The sequence below is a fragment of the Gorilla gorilla genome, chromosome 1 (assembly GCF_029281585.2).
Source record: "Gorilla gorilla gorilla isolate KB3781 chromosome 1, NHGRI_mGorGor1-v2.1_pri, whole genome shotgun sequence".
NCBI lineage: Eukaryota > Metazoa > Chordata > Mammalia > Primates > Hominidae > Gorilla > Gorilla gorilla.
The window spans coordinates 219,110,525-219,126,318 of NC_073224.2; the positions used below are offsets into that span (position 1 = coordinate 219,110,525).

Consider the following 15,794-nt stretch of genomic DNA (forward strand, 5'->3'; position numbering starts at 1 on the left):
TATGCTGTCTGTGAAATTTGAACTGATAGAGTGGGGTGGCTGTGGCAGGAAAAGCTGGTGAGACAATTATGCTAATGGCAGGGCCAGACGACTGGGTGAGTGCTTAAATGGTGTCATAAGTCTTTATAAACCTTGGCACATACGTTTGAGTACTGGTCATCTACTGTAAGCTTGGGACAATTCTACTGGTATTTCCTTACATTCATTACCCAGTCCCTCCCCTGTCCCCCAACACCTGCAACTTTAAAAACAATCTTTCCAAACTAGCTTTGAAGAGCTGTACTTTTCCTTCGTATGTACGTTGCTTAAGTACGCTGACAGCAACGTAATATGACAATTCAAAGGGAATCCCGTCTTCTAACCTCAGGGTTTTCATTCTAGGGAACTCTCCCTGCATGTGAGGATTAGGGAGCCCGGAAAGCCCGTTTCAACTTTTCAGTTCTGAGTCCCGAGTCACTACTCTGCCCTGTACCGTCTGGAGACTTAATGGGAGCGAGTGCGAGGCAGTGAATTCTCCGCTCTCTAGTTTTCCAATTCTACGGTCTTCAAAAAAAGGTTTGCTCTTGAGCTGCGCCTAAACTGAGAAGCCGGAAAGGCTAGCTCCGCTAAAGGCGGACGAGTGGCAGAAGCGGAAACCCAGTTAAGAGAAGGGACTGCCCTGGAGAGCACAGAAAGCGAAGGTTAGCGGGGGAAAGCAGCGCCCCTCCGAGGAAACCGACACCTCCCCGCCACCGCCCCGCCACGCCAAGGCAATGGGCGCCACCACGCAGCGCCGGGAACGCGCGCCGACGCCCCGCGCTCCGCCGGCGTCCGCCCGTCCCCGCGCGCCCCCTCGCACCCCACGCGCGGGGGGCGGGGCCGGCGGGGGCGCGCGCGGGGCCGCGGGTAGGGGGGCGGGGCGGCAGAGCTCGGCGGCGGGGACTGGAGGACAGCGGTGGCGGAGGCGACTAGCGGCGGCGGGAGCGGCGCCAAGAGGCCGTGCGGTACGCGGGCGCCAGGACCGGCCGAACGCAGAGGTAACGCAGGACGGAACAGGCGGCCGGGGAGTGGGCGCGGGCTCGCTGGGCCCCGAAGGCGAGTGGCGGAGGCCGCTCGCCCGGGGCGCCGACGCCGCTCCCAGAGAGGAGGGGGCGGGGCGCCCGGGTCCCCGGAGGTGGCGCCTTTTGTCTGCCTTCCCCGGCCGCTCCGCCCCACTCCCTTCCTCTCTCCTGCGACCTAGCCCCCTGCCCTTCTGGTGGACTCCTCCTCAGGGGCCCTCCGGCGCGCGCGCTCCCGCCCTTGTTTTGTTTGGATTTGGGGGAGGAGGGGGAGCTCTTCTCTGGCCGTGCGACCCTGCGTCCCAGCGCGCCTGCGTCGGCGTCCTCTTCCCGCCCCGATTGGCTGAGGGCTGCGCATGCTCCGAGGCCCGCCGCGGTCCGGCGTCCGCCCGCGTCCTCCCCTCACCCCACTCCCTCAGCGGTTTTCGGAGCCGGTTCGAAAGATGCCGGCGGCGGTGACTGGCTGCGGCGGGCCCGCCCCCCGGGTTCTCCGCCCCCGTCGCCGCCATTACGGAGCTCCCAGTGGTGAGTGTGCGGAGCGCCGAGGCTCGCGTTCCGCCGCTGCTTCCGTCGCCGGGGCGGGCGCCGCGGTGTCCCTGCCGAGCGTGAGCCCCGAACTGTCACCGCGCCGAGCCCCAGCCTCATCCGTCGGTGTCAGCGGTCCGAGCTTTCCCCGCCTCGCTGGCGGCCCGCGCTCTCCCCCGCCGTACGCGTTCGCCGCTGTGGCCTGTAGCTACCTCGCCTCGCCGCTTTGTCTCCGCTGCTCTTGCCGTCCTTCCCGCGGCCCTCTGCGGGCGCGGCTGTCGGCTGTCGCTTTGCTGCTCCGCGACGGCGGCCTTGAGTCTCGCTCCCCCGGTGGGAAACGTAGAACTGGTTACTCGCCACCTTAGGCGGTGGGGTTTGAATGAGAGCAGTGCCTCGGTAGGTCGTCAGAAAGTTACAGTCGCCCATCTGAGCGTTTGTAAGAGATGGAGGCAGGAGTGGTGAGGTGAGAGCCCCAGATCTGAGGGTTGGTACTGAATTGACAGCTGTGACCGGGGACAGCCACTTAACCTTTTTGAGAAAGAGTTGCCTCCCGTACGGAGACCGGACCGGGTGAAGTGTGCTGCCGCATCCGCGTGCGCGTTCTCTCTGTTGTTTATTGTGCTTCCTGACTTTGCATTGCATTAAAAAGTGAGAATCCAATTCGAAATAACGTCTAAAAATCGCCTGGGGCTTTTTGAGCACGCTGTCTTGTCTTAGAGTGAAATTAGAGGTGACTAGTGTCATTTTTGAAAGGTGCTCTAATTTTGTTTAACCTGACATAGGCAAAAAACTTGTCAGCTTTTTAATTTTTCATTGCTCTTCTCAAAAGTTTAGTGTAATTTGTTTCAAAATAGAAGTAACATTTTAAAGTTTGCTGGGTTGGTTGGTTTTGGCTTTGTTTTTAAGCTTACTTGGAAGATTGTAGGGCTGGAAGTTAGTGGAGAACGTATACTGAACTCTTCATTTCCGGATGAAAGTTTTAACTCCTTACCCAGTTAGATTGTAATTTTATTGAGATGAGACACTGTAGTGTGTCCTTAGTATCTATGCCCAAGACAGACACCGAGTATATGTTTGCTTATATAACTTAAATTTGAAAATGAAAAACAAGTGGTGTCAGCAGTCAAATTACAGGCATTCTTTTTGTGACATGACTCGTTAAATCTGAGTATAGTGAATGACTTAAGATTGGGAACAATGTGAGGTGTTCAGCGCATCACTAATGACATGTATTACATATATTTTATGGTAAAATGTGAAATTATAGTGCTTTCCCTAAAATGCATATTATCAAGGATATCAGTAAACTGAAATACGTTGTTAAACTCCTCACTTTTCTACAGCTTTCTCTTAATGTAGAGGAAATAAATTAAAACTGAAATTTGGGGCTTTTTATTTCTACAATACTTTTTTTTATTGCTTGCATTCAAATAATTTAAAGCCGTGCATGGTGGCTCACACCTGTAATCCTAACACTTTGGGAGGCCAAAGAGGAGGATCGCTTGAATCCAGGAGTTAGAGACCAGCTTGGGCAACCCTGTCTCTACAGAAAATACAAAAACTATCGGGCTGTGGTGGCGCATACCTGAAGTCCCAGCTACTCAGGTGGCTGAGGTGGGAGGAGATCGCTTGAGCCCAGGAGGTCGAGGCTACAGTGATCCCTGGTCATGCCACTGTACTCCAGCCTGAGACCCTGTCTCAAAATAAACAACCGATTTAATTTAAGCATTTCCTTTGACAAAAAGCAAATATTTGTTATTGTTCTAACATTAAATTTAAGCAAACTGATGTTCATAAGAGGACCTTGTAAACCACAAGTAAACTCAGACTGTTTATTTTTGGCACATATAAAAACCAAGATGAAAAACATGAATAGGCCGGGCACGGTGGCTCACGCCTGTAATCCCAGCCCTTTGGGAGGCTGAGGTGGGCGGATCACGAGGTCAGGAGATCGAGACCATCCTGGCTAACACGGTGAAACCCTGTCTCTACTGAAAATACAAAAAATTAGCCGGGTGTGGTGGCGGACGCCTGTAGTCCCAGCTACTCAGGAGGCTGAGGCAGGAGAATGGCGTGAACCGGGAGGGGAGGTTGCAGTGAGCCGAGATCGCGCCACTGCACTCCAGCCTGGGCGACAGAGCGAGACTCGGTCTCAAAAAAAAAAAAAAAAAAAAAAAAGAGAAAAGGAAAACACAAATAAGTTTTATTTGTTCATCCTTTAACAAATATTAATTGAGCATCTATTCTGTGCCTGGTATGTTGTTAGGCATCAGGTATGCAGCAAATGAACCAGGTAGATAAGATCCCTGCCAGGAACAAGTGTGGCAGCCTCAAAATTTGATCATTCAGAGTGCAATAGTAAAAAGTTTAGTTAATAGATACACTGGGTCAGATGCAGTGGCTTACACCTGTAATCCCAACACGTTGAGAGGCCGAGGCAGGTGGATCGCTTGAGCCCAGGAGTTTGTGACCAGCCTGGGCAACGTGGCAAAACCCTGTTGATACAAAAAAGAGAAAAATTAGCCAGGCATGGCGGTGCGTGCCTGTAGTCCCAGCTACTAGGGAGACTAAGGTGGGAGAGTCGCTTGAGCCTAGGAGGTTGAGGCTACAGTGAGCTGTGATACTACAACCTGAGCATCAGAGTGAGACCGTGTCTTAAAACAAACAAACAAACAAAAAACATAGGTACAGTGATGTTAAGGCAGTGTGAATTAACGTTGCATATACTTAGCTCTGTAATGAACAGTGAATTTATTAAATAGCCAATTAACCCAACTATTCTAAAGCAAGTACTACAGATTGAAGCTTTGAAGTTCTATGACTTTGACTTTTATTAAGGAAATGCAGAGCTGAGGCTAACATCTCTTTTTTTTTTTTTTTTTGAGACAGAGTCTCACACTGTTACCCAGGCTGGAGTGCAGTGGCATGATCTCGGCTCACTGCAACTTCCGATTCCCGGGTTCAAGTGATTCTCCTGCCTGAGCCTCCCGAGTAGCTGGGACTAACCCAACTATTCTAAAGAAAGTACTACAGATTGAACCTTTGAAGTTTTACAACTTTTACTAAGGAAATGCAGAGCTCTGGCTAACATCTCTATTTTTTTTGTTTTTTTTTTTTTAATTGTTGTTGTTTGTTTTTTGAGATGGAGTCTCACTCTTCACCCAGGCTGGAGTGCAGTGGCATGATCTCACGTCACTGCAGCCTCCGCCTCCCAGGTTCAAGTGATTCTTCTCCCTCAGCCTCCTGAGTAGCTGAGACTACAGGTGTACACCACAGCGCCTGGCTAACTTTTGTATTTTTAGTAGAGATGGGGTTTCACCATGTTGGCCAGGCTGGTCTCGAACTCCTGACCTCAGGTGATCCCTGCCTCAGCCTACCAAAGTGCTGGGATTACAGGCATGAGCCCCTGTACCCAGCCCTAACGTCTCTTAATATTTATCCCAAATAACTGGGTTTTAAGTGTTCTTCACACATAATGAATGTAGTCATAAGTACTACCAGATGTCTTTGTTCATTCAACTTTTATTATTATTATTATTATTATTGAGCCAAGGTCTTACTCTGTCACCCAGACTGGAGTGCCGTGGTGCAATTCTAGCTCACTGTAGCCTGGAACTCCTGGACACTGGCAGTCCTCCCACCTCAGTCTTCCAAGTAGCTGGGACTACGGGCATGTGCCACAGTGACCAGCTAATTTTTTATCTTTTGTGTGTGTGGGTTTTTTCTTTTTTTTTTTTGAGAAGGAGTCTTGCTCTGTCGCCCAGGCTGGAGTGCAGTGGCACAATCTTGGCTCACTGCAATCTCCGCCTCCCGGGTTCAAGTGATTCTTCTGCCTCAGCCTCCCAAGTATTTGGGATTACAGGCGCGCACCACCACACCCGGCTAATTTTTGTATTTCTAGTAGAGACGGGGTTTCACCATACTGGCCAGGCTGGTCTCGAACTCCTGACCTTGTGATCCATCTGCCTCGGCCTCCCAAAGTGCTGAGATACAGGCGTGAGCCACCGTGCCTGGCCCTTTTGTGTTTTTTTTAAAATTATTTTTTTCTTTTCTTGAGGCAGGCTCTGCTCTGTCAGCTAGGCTGGAATGCAGTGGCTCAATTTCAGGTTACTGCATCCAAAACCTTCTGGGCTCAAGCAGTCCTCCCAGTCTCAGCTTCCCAAGTAGCTGGGACTACAGGCGCATGCCACCATTCCCAGCTGATTTTTAATTTTTTTTTTTTTAGAGACAACGTCTGTATTGCCCAGGCTGGTCTTGAACTCCTGGGCTCGAGTGAACCTCCTCCCTTAGCCTCCCAAAGTGCTGGGATTACAGGTGTGAGCCACCACACCTGGCCTGTTTTTAAATTTTAATTTATTTACTTTTGGTAAAGACCAAGTCTAATGTTGACTAGGCTAGTTTTGAATTTGTAGCTTCAAGGGATCCTCCCACCTCTGCCTCCCAAAGTGCTGGGGTTGCAGGCATGAGCTACTACACCAAATGGGAAAATATTTTTTTAAAGATGCCTATGAACGGAGACTCCTGAAGGTTGTTGACTTCACGGTAGCATTTTCAGCCTAGCTAGTGTTATCGTGGGTTAAGAAAGATAAATTCATTAGCAATATAACTTTACTAAGGATAACCTGATTGTGATATTGTTTTAGTTCCATATCATATTTGCACGTAAAAATACCAGCAGATTTGCATAAGGCTTTTTCTTATTAAGAAAAATGGGCCGGGTGCAGTGGGTCACGCCTGCCATCCCAGCACTTTGGGAGGCTGAGGCGGGCAGATCATCTGAGATCAGGAGCTCGAGACCAGCCTGACCAACATGGTGAAACCCCATCTCTACTAAAAATACAAAATTAGCTGGGCATGGTGGCGCATGCCTGTAATCCCAGCTACTCAGGAAGGTGAGGCAGGAGAATTGCTTGAACCAAGGAGGCGGAGGTTGCAGCGAGCTGAGATCGTGCCACCGCACTCCAGCCTGGGCAACAGAGCAAGACTCCGTCTCAAAAAAAAGAAAAAAAAAATTTAATATTAATGGATATTCTGGTTCCCTAAGTATGAGTGTGTTACACTGCACTGAATTCTTTCAGCTGACTGAAAGATTTCCTTGCAGCTGACTGACAATTGACAAGTCTGGTATTGCTCTTGGTGTTCCCATAAAAATATTTTCCCGATAAGTGTGAATGCATCCTCTGTGTTCCAGTCTTCCGGATTTATCCTAGTTGTTGTAGGTTGGGACTGTTACTTGCCAAGTTGAAAGCTCTTCAATTCTTAGACAAGGTTAGACCTTAATGTAGAAGTTGCAGGACTGTGATTCCCTACTCATTGTTAATAGTTCATTAGCACAGAGATCTAAATACTTAAGTGGTCTTTTTTTTTTATATTGAGGAATTTTTGTATAAAATGTCATTGAGTCTCAGATGAGATTTTTGGGGAAGAGGGGGTGTTAGTGATCAGGTAAACTTGGGTGACTGCATGGGTTTTTATCTTTGAATATTTAATTATATTCTTCTGTACTAGTTTTCCTTACATTAAAAATATGACAGTCTTAGAAGCATACTTTTATTCTCCTAGGTGATGGTCTAAATTTGCTTCTGTGGGTCTGGAAGCTATTAGAATGTCATGTTATTCGGCAGTATTTTTCCCCTTGTGTTTTCCCTTAATAGAAGGAAAAAAAAAGTACTTTAATAGAGATAGAGTTTAAGATTACAGTTAATTTTCCTGACTCTTTCGAGAACAGTAACAACAAAAGCCTTCTCTTGGTAAACTGATCTTTGACTAAACATTTGACTAACTGTTCCTTAGTCTCTTTATTCTATCCTTCTAAGTTCCTGATGGTAGCAGGAGGGGATGGGGTTAGGTTCCTTAGGAGCTTCCTTGCCCTTGTTGTCTTTGTTCATGTGGAAGGTGCAACAGCTGCCGTGGCTTATGCATTCGTCTTAGTTGCTGCTTTATGTAGTCTATATTTTGGTAGTTTTATCTTTCTGAGTAACCAAATCATCTGTCACTTAACTATAAATTTTATAGTTATATTTTTTCCCTTTGGATGTGTATTAAATTTAGACGTTTTAGTTTAGTTTTGTTTCTGTTAATCTTCACACCAGGTCTTTTCTGTGCTTTAGGTTGATTCTTCACCACACTGAAACCATTAGGAAAAATCCTTGTGGTTAACAGCAGAGGCTTCAGAGTGTAACCTGTACTCGGGCCTAGAAATTATTTAAAATGGCGACTGATACGTCTCAAGGTGAACTCGTCCATCCTAAGGCACTCCCACTTATAGTAGGAGCTCAGCTGATCCACGCGGACAAGTTAGGTGAGGTAGGGGCTGACACATTCTTGAAGCTCACTCTTGGATCAATCCCTGACTTCAGGCCCTGCTGGGTCCTTCTTGGTACATGTTCCTTCCCTTACTTTGGGGAGTCTAGGTTGTGAATTTGAAACAAAATCAGATTCTTTTCATCTTCCCTTTCCCCTCAAATTCCTGAGAAAACCTCCAACCTTCTAAATTTATAGCAAATCAACTATAATTATGTGTTTCCATTTGAAATTCAAGCTAAAATAACATACTTTAAAAAGTGTATCTTAAAAATCGTATTTCACTTCAAAAAAAACTTGTTAAAAGTAATTTGCATCAGATCCTGGAGTCGACTTGAAGAATTCTCCTACATCTTCTGACACCCAGTTAGGCCCTTTGAGAAAGAGAGAAAAGAGAATTTTTAAATGCATGTTTGATTATGGCCATCTCTTTTCTTAGAAGGTAGAAGATAGCACCATGCCGATTCGTCGAACTGTGAATTCTACCCGGGAAACTCCTCCCAAAAGCAAGCTTGCTGAAGGGGAGGAAGAAAAGCCAGGTAAAGTAAAACGGTGACACAGCTTAAAACATCAAAAGTTATACTGCAATTTGGAGTGTCCCATAAATTCCTTTGAACTTAATTGTTTTTTTTGTTTTTTTTTCATGGCTAAGTGTTTTGGGGAAACATTTAGAGAGAATCAGTAGCTATTGGTATGTCATTGCCAGACCATGAGGGCAAAGTAAGGTTTCATCTTCTCTATAAAGGTTTTTGGAAGGTGAAAATGTTATGTTGGAATTAAAAACAAAAATGTTTGGGGATGACAGGAATGGCCAGAGAGTAGCATTCTGGACATAAAGTGTCATGGGGATGAATGCAGTGTGGGAGAATGGAAAACGTGGGCCTTTAGAATAGACAGTGGAAAGTTCATCCAGAAATCATCTGGAGGCCTTCAGAGAAGCAAATGGTGACCTGTTGATCTGTAACAGGTATTGGTAGAGAAAAGATTGGCCAGTCAGTGGTGGGAGCATAACAAATGGAAAGAAACATAGACCCATCAACATGGAGTACTAATGCTCCTTTATGGCATCTATAACCACCTCTTCTCCTTTTCCCGTCTTTATTTTTCTTCTCATGACCTTTTTGGTTTTTTTCCTTATCTTTTCCCTTTTTTCCTTTCTCTCTTGCCTTTTGTCTCAGGTTTTTCAGGGATGAGCACACTGTGCTGCCTCTGTTGTGGCTGTTAGAATCAATTATTTGCTGACCAGCATGTATTAGGAATAGAGGGCCGGGCACAGTGACTCACGCCTGTAATCCCAGCACTTTGGGAGGCCAAGGAGGGCAGATCACCTGAGGTCAGGAGTTAGAGACCAGCCTGGCCATCATGGTGAAACCCCATCTCTACTAAAATTACAAACATTATCTGGGCATGGTGGTGCATGCCTGTAATCCCTGCTACTCAGGAGGCTGAGGCACCAGAATTGCTTGAGCCCAGGAGGCAGAGGTTGCAGTGAGCTGAGATCATGCCATTGTATTCCAGCCTGGGCAACAGAGGGAAACTCTCTCCAAAAAAAAAAAAGAAAAAAAAAAAAAAGAGGAGTAGAAAATACATGCATCCTTGTTGCCTGTATCCCTTGGTGCATCAGGGCAGACATCAATAACCAGTCAATATACTCTTTTCTGGCTGAGCCTGGATTTTTTCTCTAAATCCTTAGATGAATGCTATAAGCAATTTGGGCACCCTGGCCTAAGGCAGTTAAGAAACATGGGAATCCGAATATTTAAAAAAGTAAACGGGTGCTGGTAAGTTGAAGATAGGTTATCTTGTCCAGCACTGGGATAAGCCACTTGGTGGTCCATCTTAATCCATGTTTAACAGCCAGCTGAAGCCGCTAAATCACTAATAACATCAGCTTTCAGAATACATGCCAGAGGGTTCAGATGTAAAAAGTATTAGAAAACTCAACCAAGAGTTTATGAAGAAACAGTGTCACTTCACAAGTTGTATGTTTGTTTAATCTTCTCTCTATCCCATTTTGTACATAGTATTTTGTACATAGAAATTAGACTTCACTTATTTTAAATTTTGTAAACTCTGCGTTTTACACAGAAACACAGTAGTTTAATGAGTTGGAAACAGTCTTATACATAATACATATTCAATATCTGTTGAGTGACTGAACTTTATTAAGCCATAACTCTTGAGCAGTTATTCTTGAGAAGAGAAAATAATGTAAAATTGAATTTATAAGTCTTACTACAGTAAAACCCCTGAATGATTCTTAGCTTTTCATCTTTTTAAGAATAAGACAAAGTGTAAATAAACATGACTAACTAATAGTAAATTCTTGCCCATGCAGCCATTTAGGTCAAATTGTTGGGTTGAGGGGCAGTAAAAGATATATCATGATGAAAAATACATTTTATTGTGGAAAACCTAAATGTAGTTATTATCTTTATCCCCAGATACCATTGTTATAGTGAAGTTCTATCCATAATACTTTGTCATCCTAAGCATATGGGAAACAATTCTAGAAGCAGAGAATTCCAGAGGAGGATGGAAATCACTTGCTTAGTATAAGTGTTAGAATTGTACTTATGTGATTTGGTTTTAAGAAAGAAGTGGCATTTTAAAATTCTCTTTATAGCTGGGCGCGGTGGCTCACGCCTGTAATCCCAGAATTTTGGGAGGCTGAGGCGGGTGGATCACGAGGTCAGGAGATCGAGACCATCCTGGCTAACACGATGAAACCCTGTCACTACTAAAAATACAAAAAATCAGCTGGGCATGGCGGCACGCACCTGTAGTCCCAGCTACTAGGGAGGCTGAGGCAGGAGAATCGCTTGAACCTGGGGAGGCGGAAGTTGCAGTGAGCCAAGATTGCGCCACAGCACTCTAGCCTGGGAGACAGAGCAAGACTCCGTCTCAAAAATAAATAAATAAATAAATAAAATTCTCTTTATGTGAAGGCCACGAAGAAGTCCTTGTCATTATTGCAATAATTAGTTCACATAATTTAAATGATCAAATTCTTCAAGCATATACTTTGGCTTGAAGTATATGCTTGCCACTGGAGTCCTTTTTCTTTCGTTTTTTTTTATTTTTTTATTTTTTTATTTTTATTTTTTTTTGGAGTTCTCTGAAGTCCCTGCATAACCAGTGCCTGGGGTTCTGTGTTTTATAGTAGCTACTCAGAGACATGCTGTGAAGGAAAGGCACAAATAGCAGCAGACCTCCATGTTCCCCTCTCATATTTCTACTCTTGCTTCAGTCATTCCTTTGGAGAATACATGAGTTTTTAAATTACTTATTCTCTGAGATTTGCCTGTTGAATTATAAAATGGCTAGTTTCTTAATTATGAGTCTCATGAATATTGCAAAGTAGAATAATTAAACAATTTGGGATGAAATGAGTTTTCCTTTCTATGTAATTTCCTGGTCTATTTTTCTAATAATAGATAAATAACCACCTGACCAGGCAACTTGAGTGACATAAAGAATGTAAGAAAACTGCATTAGTGGTCATTCATTTTCATTTGTTAATTGGAGACTTTGGCTGGCCCGTTTAATAAGATAAGCTTTTACCTTTTATTGACTCAGATTGGAATACATCTGCTTATGCAATTCTGCTCACCTGATTTTTTAGAACCAGACATAAGTTCAGAGGAATCTGTCTCCACTGTAGAAGAACAAGAGAATGAAACTCCACCTGCTACTTCGAGTGAGGCAGAGCAGCCAAAGGGGGAACCTGAGAATGAAGAGAAGGAAGAAAATAAGTCTTCTGAGGAAACCAAAAAGGAGTAAGGAGTTATGTCTTCTTGCTATTTATATTTGAAGAATGTGTAAAAGGACTTTAGATTAGATTGTTTTAAAGTGTTATAACATTGGTTTATGCTAGGTATTTGCTATTTGGATTTAATTTTTAGAATTACCATTTGAAATAGGTTTATTATATAGTTGTTTGACCTGTTAGAATATGCTGTAGTTAGCAGAACACAATGGTTTGAATAATCCAAAAGTCTTTGTCATTGGCTTTGGAATGTGTTTTTGAGCTTGTAATTTATTGTGGGAGTATCTGATATTTTAAGCCTTGGCAAGACTTCAATAAGAAATGAAACATAACTATAAAAATCTGACCTAGAAGACATTTCACTATTTTATTCCTACTTCTGTGCCAGGAGTGGGTTGTTTTTGTGTGCTTATGTTAGAAGGCATTAATTTGTATCAAGCCATTGGTAGTGTGACCTAAAAGTCTATATATGTTTGATGAAGTATTCAGTTGAAGAATTGGCTTGGAGAATCTGAAAGTAAAATTTGCTATTGATGTGTATCTATATAAAGTGATGGCAGTTAACTTTTTAATTTTTAATTTTTTTTTTTTTTTGCAGGAGAGCTGATAGTATTCATTCCACTCTTTTCATAATTGGTCAGAACAGTTAGAAATTGCTTTTAACTATAGTCATGCATTGCTTAACAATGGGTATACATTCTGAGAGATACATCTTTAGGCGATTTCATCATCGTGCCAACATCATAAAGTGTACTTACACAAACCTGCATGGTACAGCCTGCTACATACCTAGGCCTTATGGGATAGTCTGTTGCTTCTAGGCTACAAACCTGTACAGCATGTTACTGTACTAAATACTGTAGGCAGTTATAACACAACGGTAAGTATTTGTGATTTAAACATAGAAAAGGTACAGTAAAAATATAATATAAAAGATAAAAAATGGTATACCTGTGTAGGACACCTACCGTGAATGGACCTTAAAGGATTGGAAGTTGTTTGGGTGAGTGAGTGAGTGGTAAGTGAATGCAAAGGCCTAGGACTACTGTGTGCAACTTTTAAAAATAAAAAGTTTTTATTTTTAAAAACTTTTAAAACTTTACCAAAAACAAAGACACAAGCTGGATGCAATGGTGCACAGCTGTAGCCCTAGCTACTTAGGAAGCTGAGGTGGGGGGATTGCTTGAGTCCTGAAATTTGAATCTAGATTGGGCAACGTTGTGAGACCTCATATTTATAAAAAAACAAAACTGACACAAACATACACCTTAACCTAGGCCTGCACAAGGTCAGGGTCATCAATATCACTGTCTTCCACCTCCAGATCTTGTCCCACTAGAAGGCCTTCAGGGGCAGCAACACACATGGACCTGTCATTTCCTATGATAACAGTGCTGTCTTTTGGAATACCTTTTGAAGGACCTGCTTGAGGCTGTTTTACAGTTAACTTTTTTTTGTAGGTAGAAAACATATACTCTAATGATAAAAAGTATAGTATAGTAAACACATAAACTAGTAGCATAGCTGTTTATTATCAAGTATTATGTATAATTGTAATGTGCTTTTTTTTTTTTTGAGATGGAGTCTCACTCTGTCACCCAGGTTGAAGTGTGGAGTGCAGTGGCGCAATCTGGGCTCACTGCAACCTCCACCTCCCAGGTTGAAGTGATTCTCCTGCCTCAACCTTCCAAGTAGCTGGGACTACAGGCGTGCACCTCCACACCTAGCTAATTTTTGTATTTTTAGGAGAGACGGGGGTTTCACCATGTTGGCCAGGATGGTCTCAATCTTTTGACCTTGTGATCCGCCCACCTTGGCCTCCCAAAGTGCTGGGATTACAGGCATGAGCCACCGCGCCCAGCCAATATGCTATATTTTTGTATGACTGGCAGCACTGTAGGTTTGTTTACACCAATGTCACCACAAACAAGTGAGTAACGTGTTGCGCTGTGATACTACCACAGCTAGCATGTTAACCAGGTAATAGGAGGTTTTCAGTTCCATTATAATCTTAAGGGACCACCATTGTATATGTGGTCTGTTGACCAAAATATTGTTACACAGCACATGACCATAAAAGAATAACAAGAATAACTTAGTAATAACTATACCTTCTAGCTATAATCTTCAGGGTATTCTTTATCTGAGTTTCATAAGTATAGCTAAGGTCTGTGGAATTTATAGCAACTATCGTGTGTGGGTGTGGGTGTGTTTGTGTGTGTGTGTGTGTGTGTGTGTGTGTGTGTGTTTAATAGAGATGGCGTCTCACTATGTTGGCTAGGTTGGGCTTGAACTCCTGGCCTCAAGCTGTCCTCCCTCCTCAGCCTCCTAAATTGCTGGGATTACAGGCATGAGCCACTGCACCCAGCCTATCCTCTGTTGTTAAATGTTCTAATGCACCTATTAGGTGCACAGAGTACTGTTATATACTCAGAATAAAATTTACATAATGCTTTAAACCTCACAAAATTGTTTTGATAAACATACTCTTATAATTCTTGCAACACCTTGGGAAGTAGTTGGTTCTATATTACTGTTTTATAGCTGAGGAGAAAGACTCACATCATTTACTAAGATCATATAGCTAGCTAGTAAATGTTTGAGTGAAAATACAAACAAAGGTTTTCTGACTTTAAGAGCTTGAGTTTTTTCCACTATACCATATTGCATCTGTTGTAGTTGTTAACTAATGTGCATTTTAAAATTCTCGTTTGTCTTATGTACTGAGCCCTTATACCAGTGCTAATTTATGTGACTCCTCTCTCCTGCACCTAAGAGAAAAATACCTTTTTAATTCATTTATAGTACCCAATTTTTAAAGAAGATTTATTTTGTAAAATTTTGCTTATGGTACATGTCATGTTAGCCTGTAACTCAATTAAAGCATTAATTTTTATCCCTCCCTGGTCTTTTCCTCCTTCTGACTTTATACGTCTTTGTAGAGAGCTTATCTTCTATAATAACAATTCTTTGTTTTAAAGTGAGAAAGATCAGTCTAAAGAAAAGGAGAAGAAAGTGAAAAAAACAATTCCTTCCTGGGCTACCCTTTCTGCCAGCCAGCTAGCCAGGGCCCAGAAACAAACACCGATGGCTTCTTCCCCACGTCCCAAGATGGATGCAATCTTAACTGAGGCCATTAAGGCAAGTTTTTATTTCAAGCAATTCATCTTAGATTTATTATGTTCATTTTTTTCTTATTTGAAAATGGCATGTATCTGTCTAGACATCGTAAATCTTGCTCTGCTTCCTAAAGGAGTTTTAAAGAGAGGAAAGTCATTATAAGTTCATGTTTTTCTAATATAATCACATTTGGTGAACACTGTTAATTTTTTTTAAAAATTTATATTTAATATAGCAAATATTTTAACTTTAGAATTTTTAAATGCAGTTTATCGATTAAGTACAGTTTTTATTTGAAGGTTGAAAATGTTAATTCATTGAACAAACATTTAAGGACTACCTTCCTCTGTTGGGCGCCCCTGCTAGTGGTGAATTAACTAAGGCTAGCAAAGTCCTTGCCCTTATAAATCTAATTGTGACTCAGTAACTGAAAAATATTGAGAATTTTTGTTTAAAAAATATCTCTAGGTTCATTTCTAAAGCTAAGTGTCTGATCTTGGTAGTGGTTATCTTTCACACCAGAACCCTGTTAATAAACACTGCTTTATCACCTAGACATTCCAAAATGCTTACAAAAATTATCCTCCTTACATAGATTTATGATTTCATTGACTTTCATTAGATGTAGTTTTCCTATTTTAATTTTTAAAGGTTATCTTCTAATTTGACATTGCCTTTATTGTATAAGTCTTTTCATTTAATTTTGCCTTGTTTAGTTCATATGATCAGATGACAAGAGGAGTTAGAACAGACCCATCTTTTAGGGACCCTGTTGTTAGGATCTGAGGCAGGACTGGGGAGACAGGGGTACAGATGATTTTAACCAGAAAAGGGGGGATGTGTACGAAAAGGAGCAGCCTGGTTGTCATTCTCAGAATATGAGAATTTAGCACTAACACATAAACTGGAAAAAGGATTTGCCTTCAGACTTCTCCCTTTACTCCTTCAAGACTTCTTATGCTCTCACCTCATTAAGAAAACTTCATTGGCCTAGATTACCTCACTGTAGTGAAATCTCTGTTCTTTGTATAGCCTTTCTT

The 15,794-nt window shown here is 42.8% G+C and overlaps 1 protein-coding gene across 8 annotated transcripts in view; it reads left to right on the forward strand.

Annotated features, from left to right (window-relative positions):
- The first annotated feature begins 874 nt into the window (after nucleotides 1-874).
- The window catches only part of HP1BP3 (heterochromatin protein 1 binding protein 3), a 44,565-nt gene continuing 29,645 nt past the window's right edge, over nucleotides 875-15,794 (forward strand). Inside the window, exons 1-5 of one of the 8 annotated variants that reach the window (XM_031010381.3) lie at nucleotides 1,385-1,562; nucleotides 7,673-7,868; nucleotides 8,305-8,404; nucleotides 11,491-11,644; nucleotides 14,616-14,775. In XM_031010381.3, coding sequence (XP_030866241.2) covers nucleotides 7,773-7,868; nucleotides 8,305-8,404; nucleotides 11,491-11,644; nucleotides 14,616-14,775 — 510 coding nt within the window. In that variant the 5' untranslated portion in view covers nucleotides 1,385-1,562; nucleotides 7,673-7,772. Of the gene's footprint in view, nucleotides 1,017-1,384; nucleotides 2,026-7,672; nucleotides 7,869-8,304; nucleotides 8,405-11,490; nucleotides 11,645-14,615; nucleotides 14,776-15,794 lie in introns of those variants that run through there. The other 7 variants (XM_055386685.2, XM_055386670.2, XM_055386677.2 and 4 more) reach the window with 7 other exon arrangements.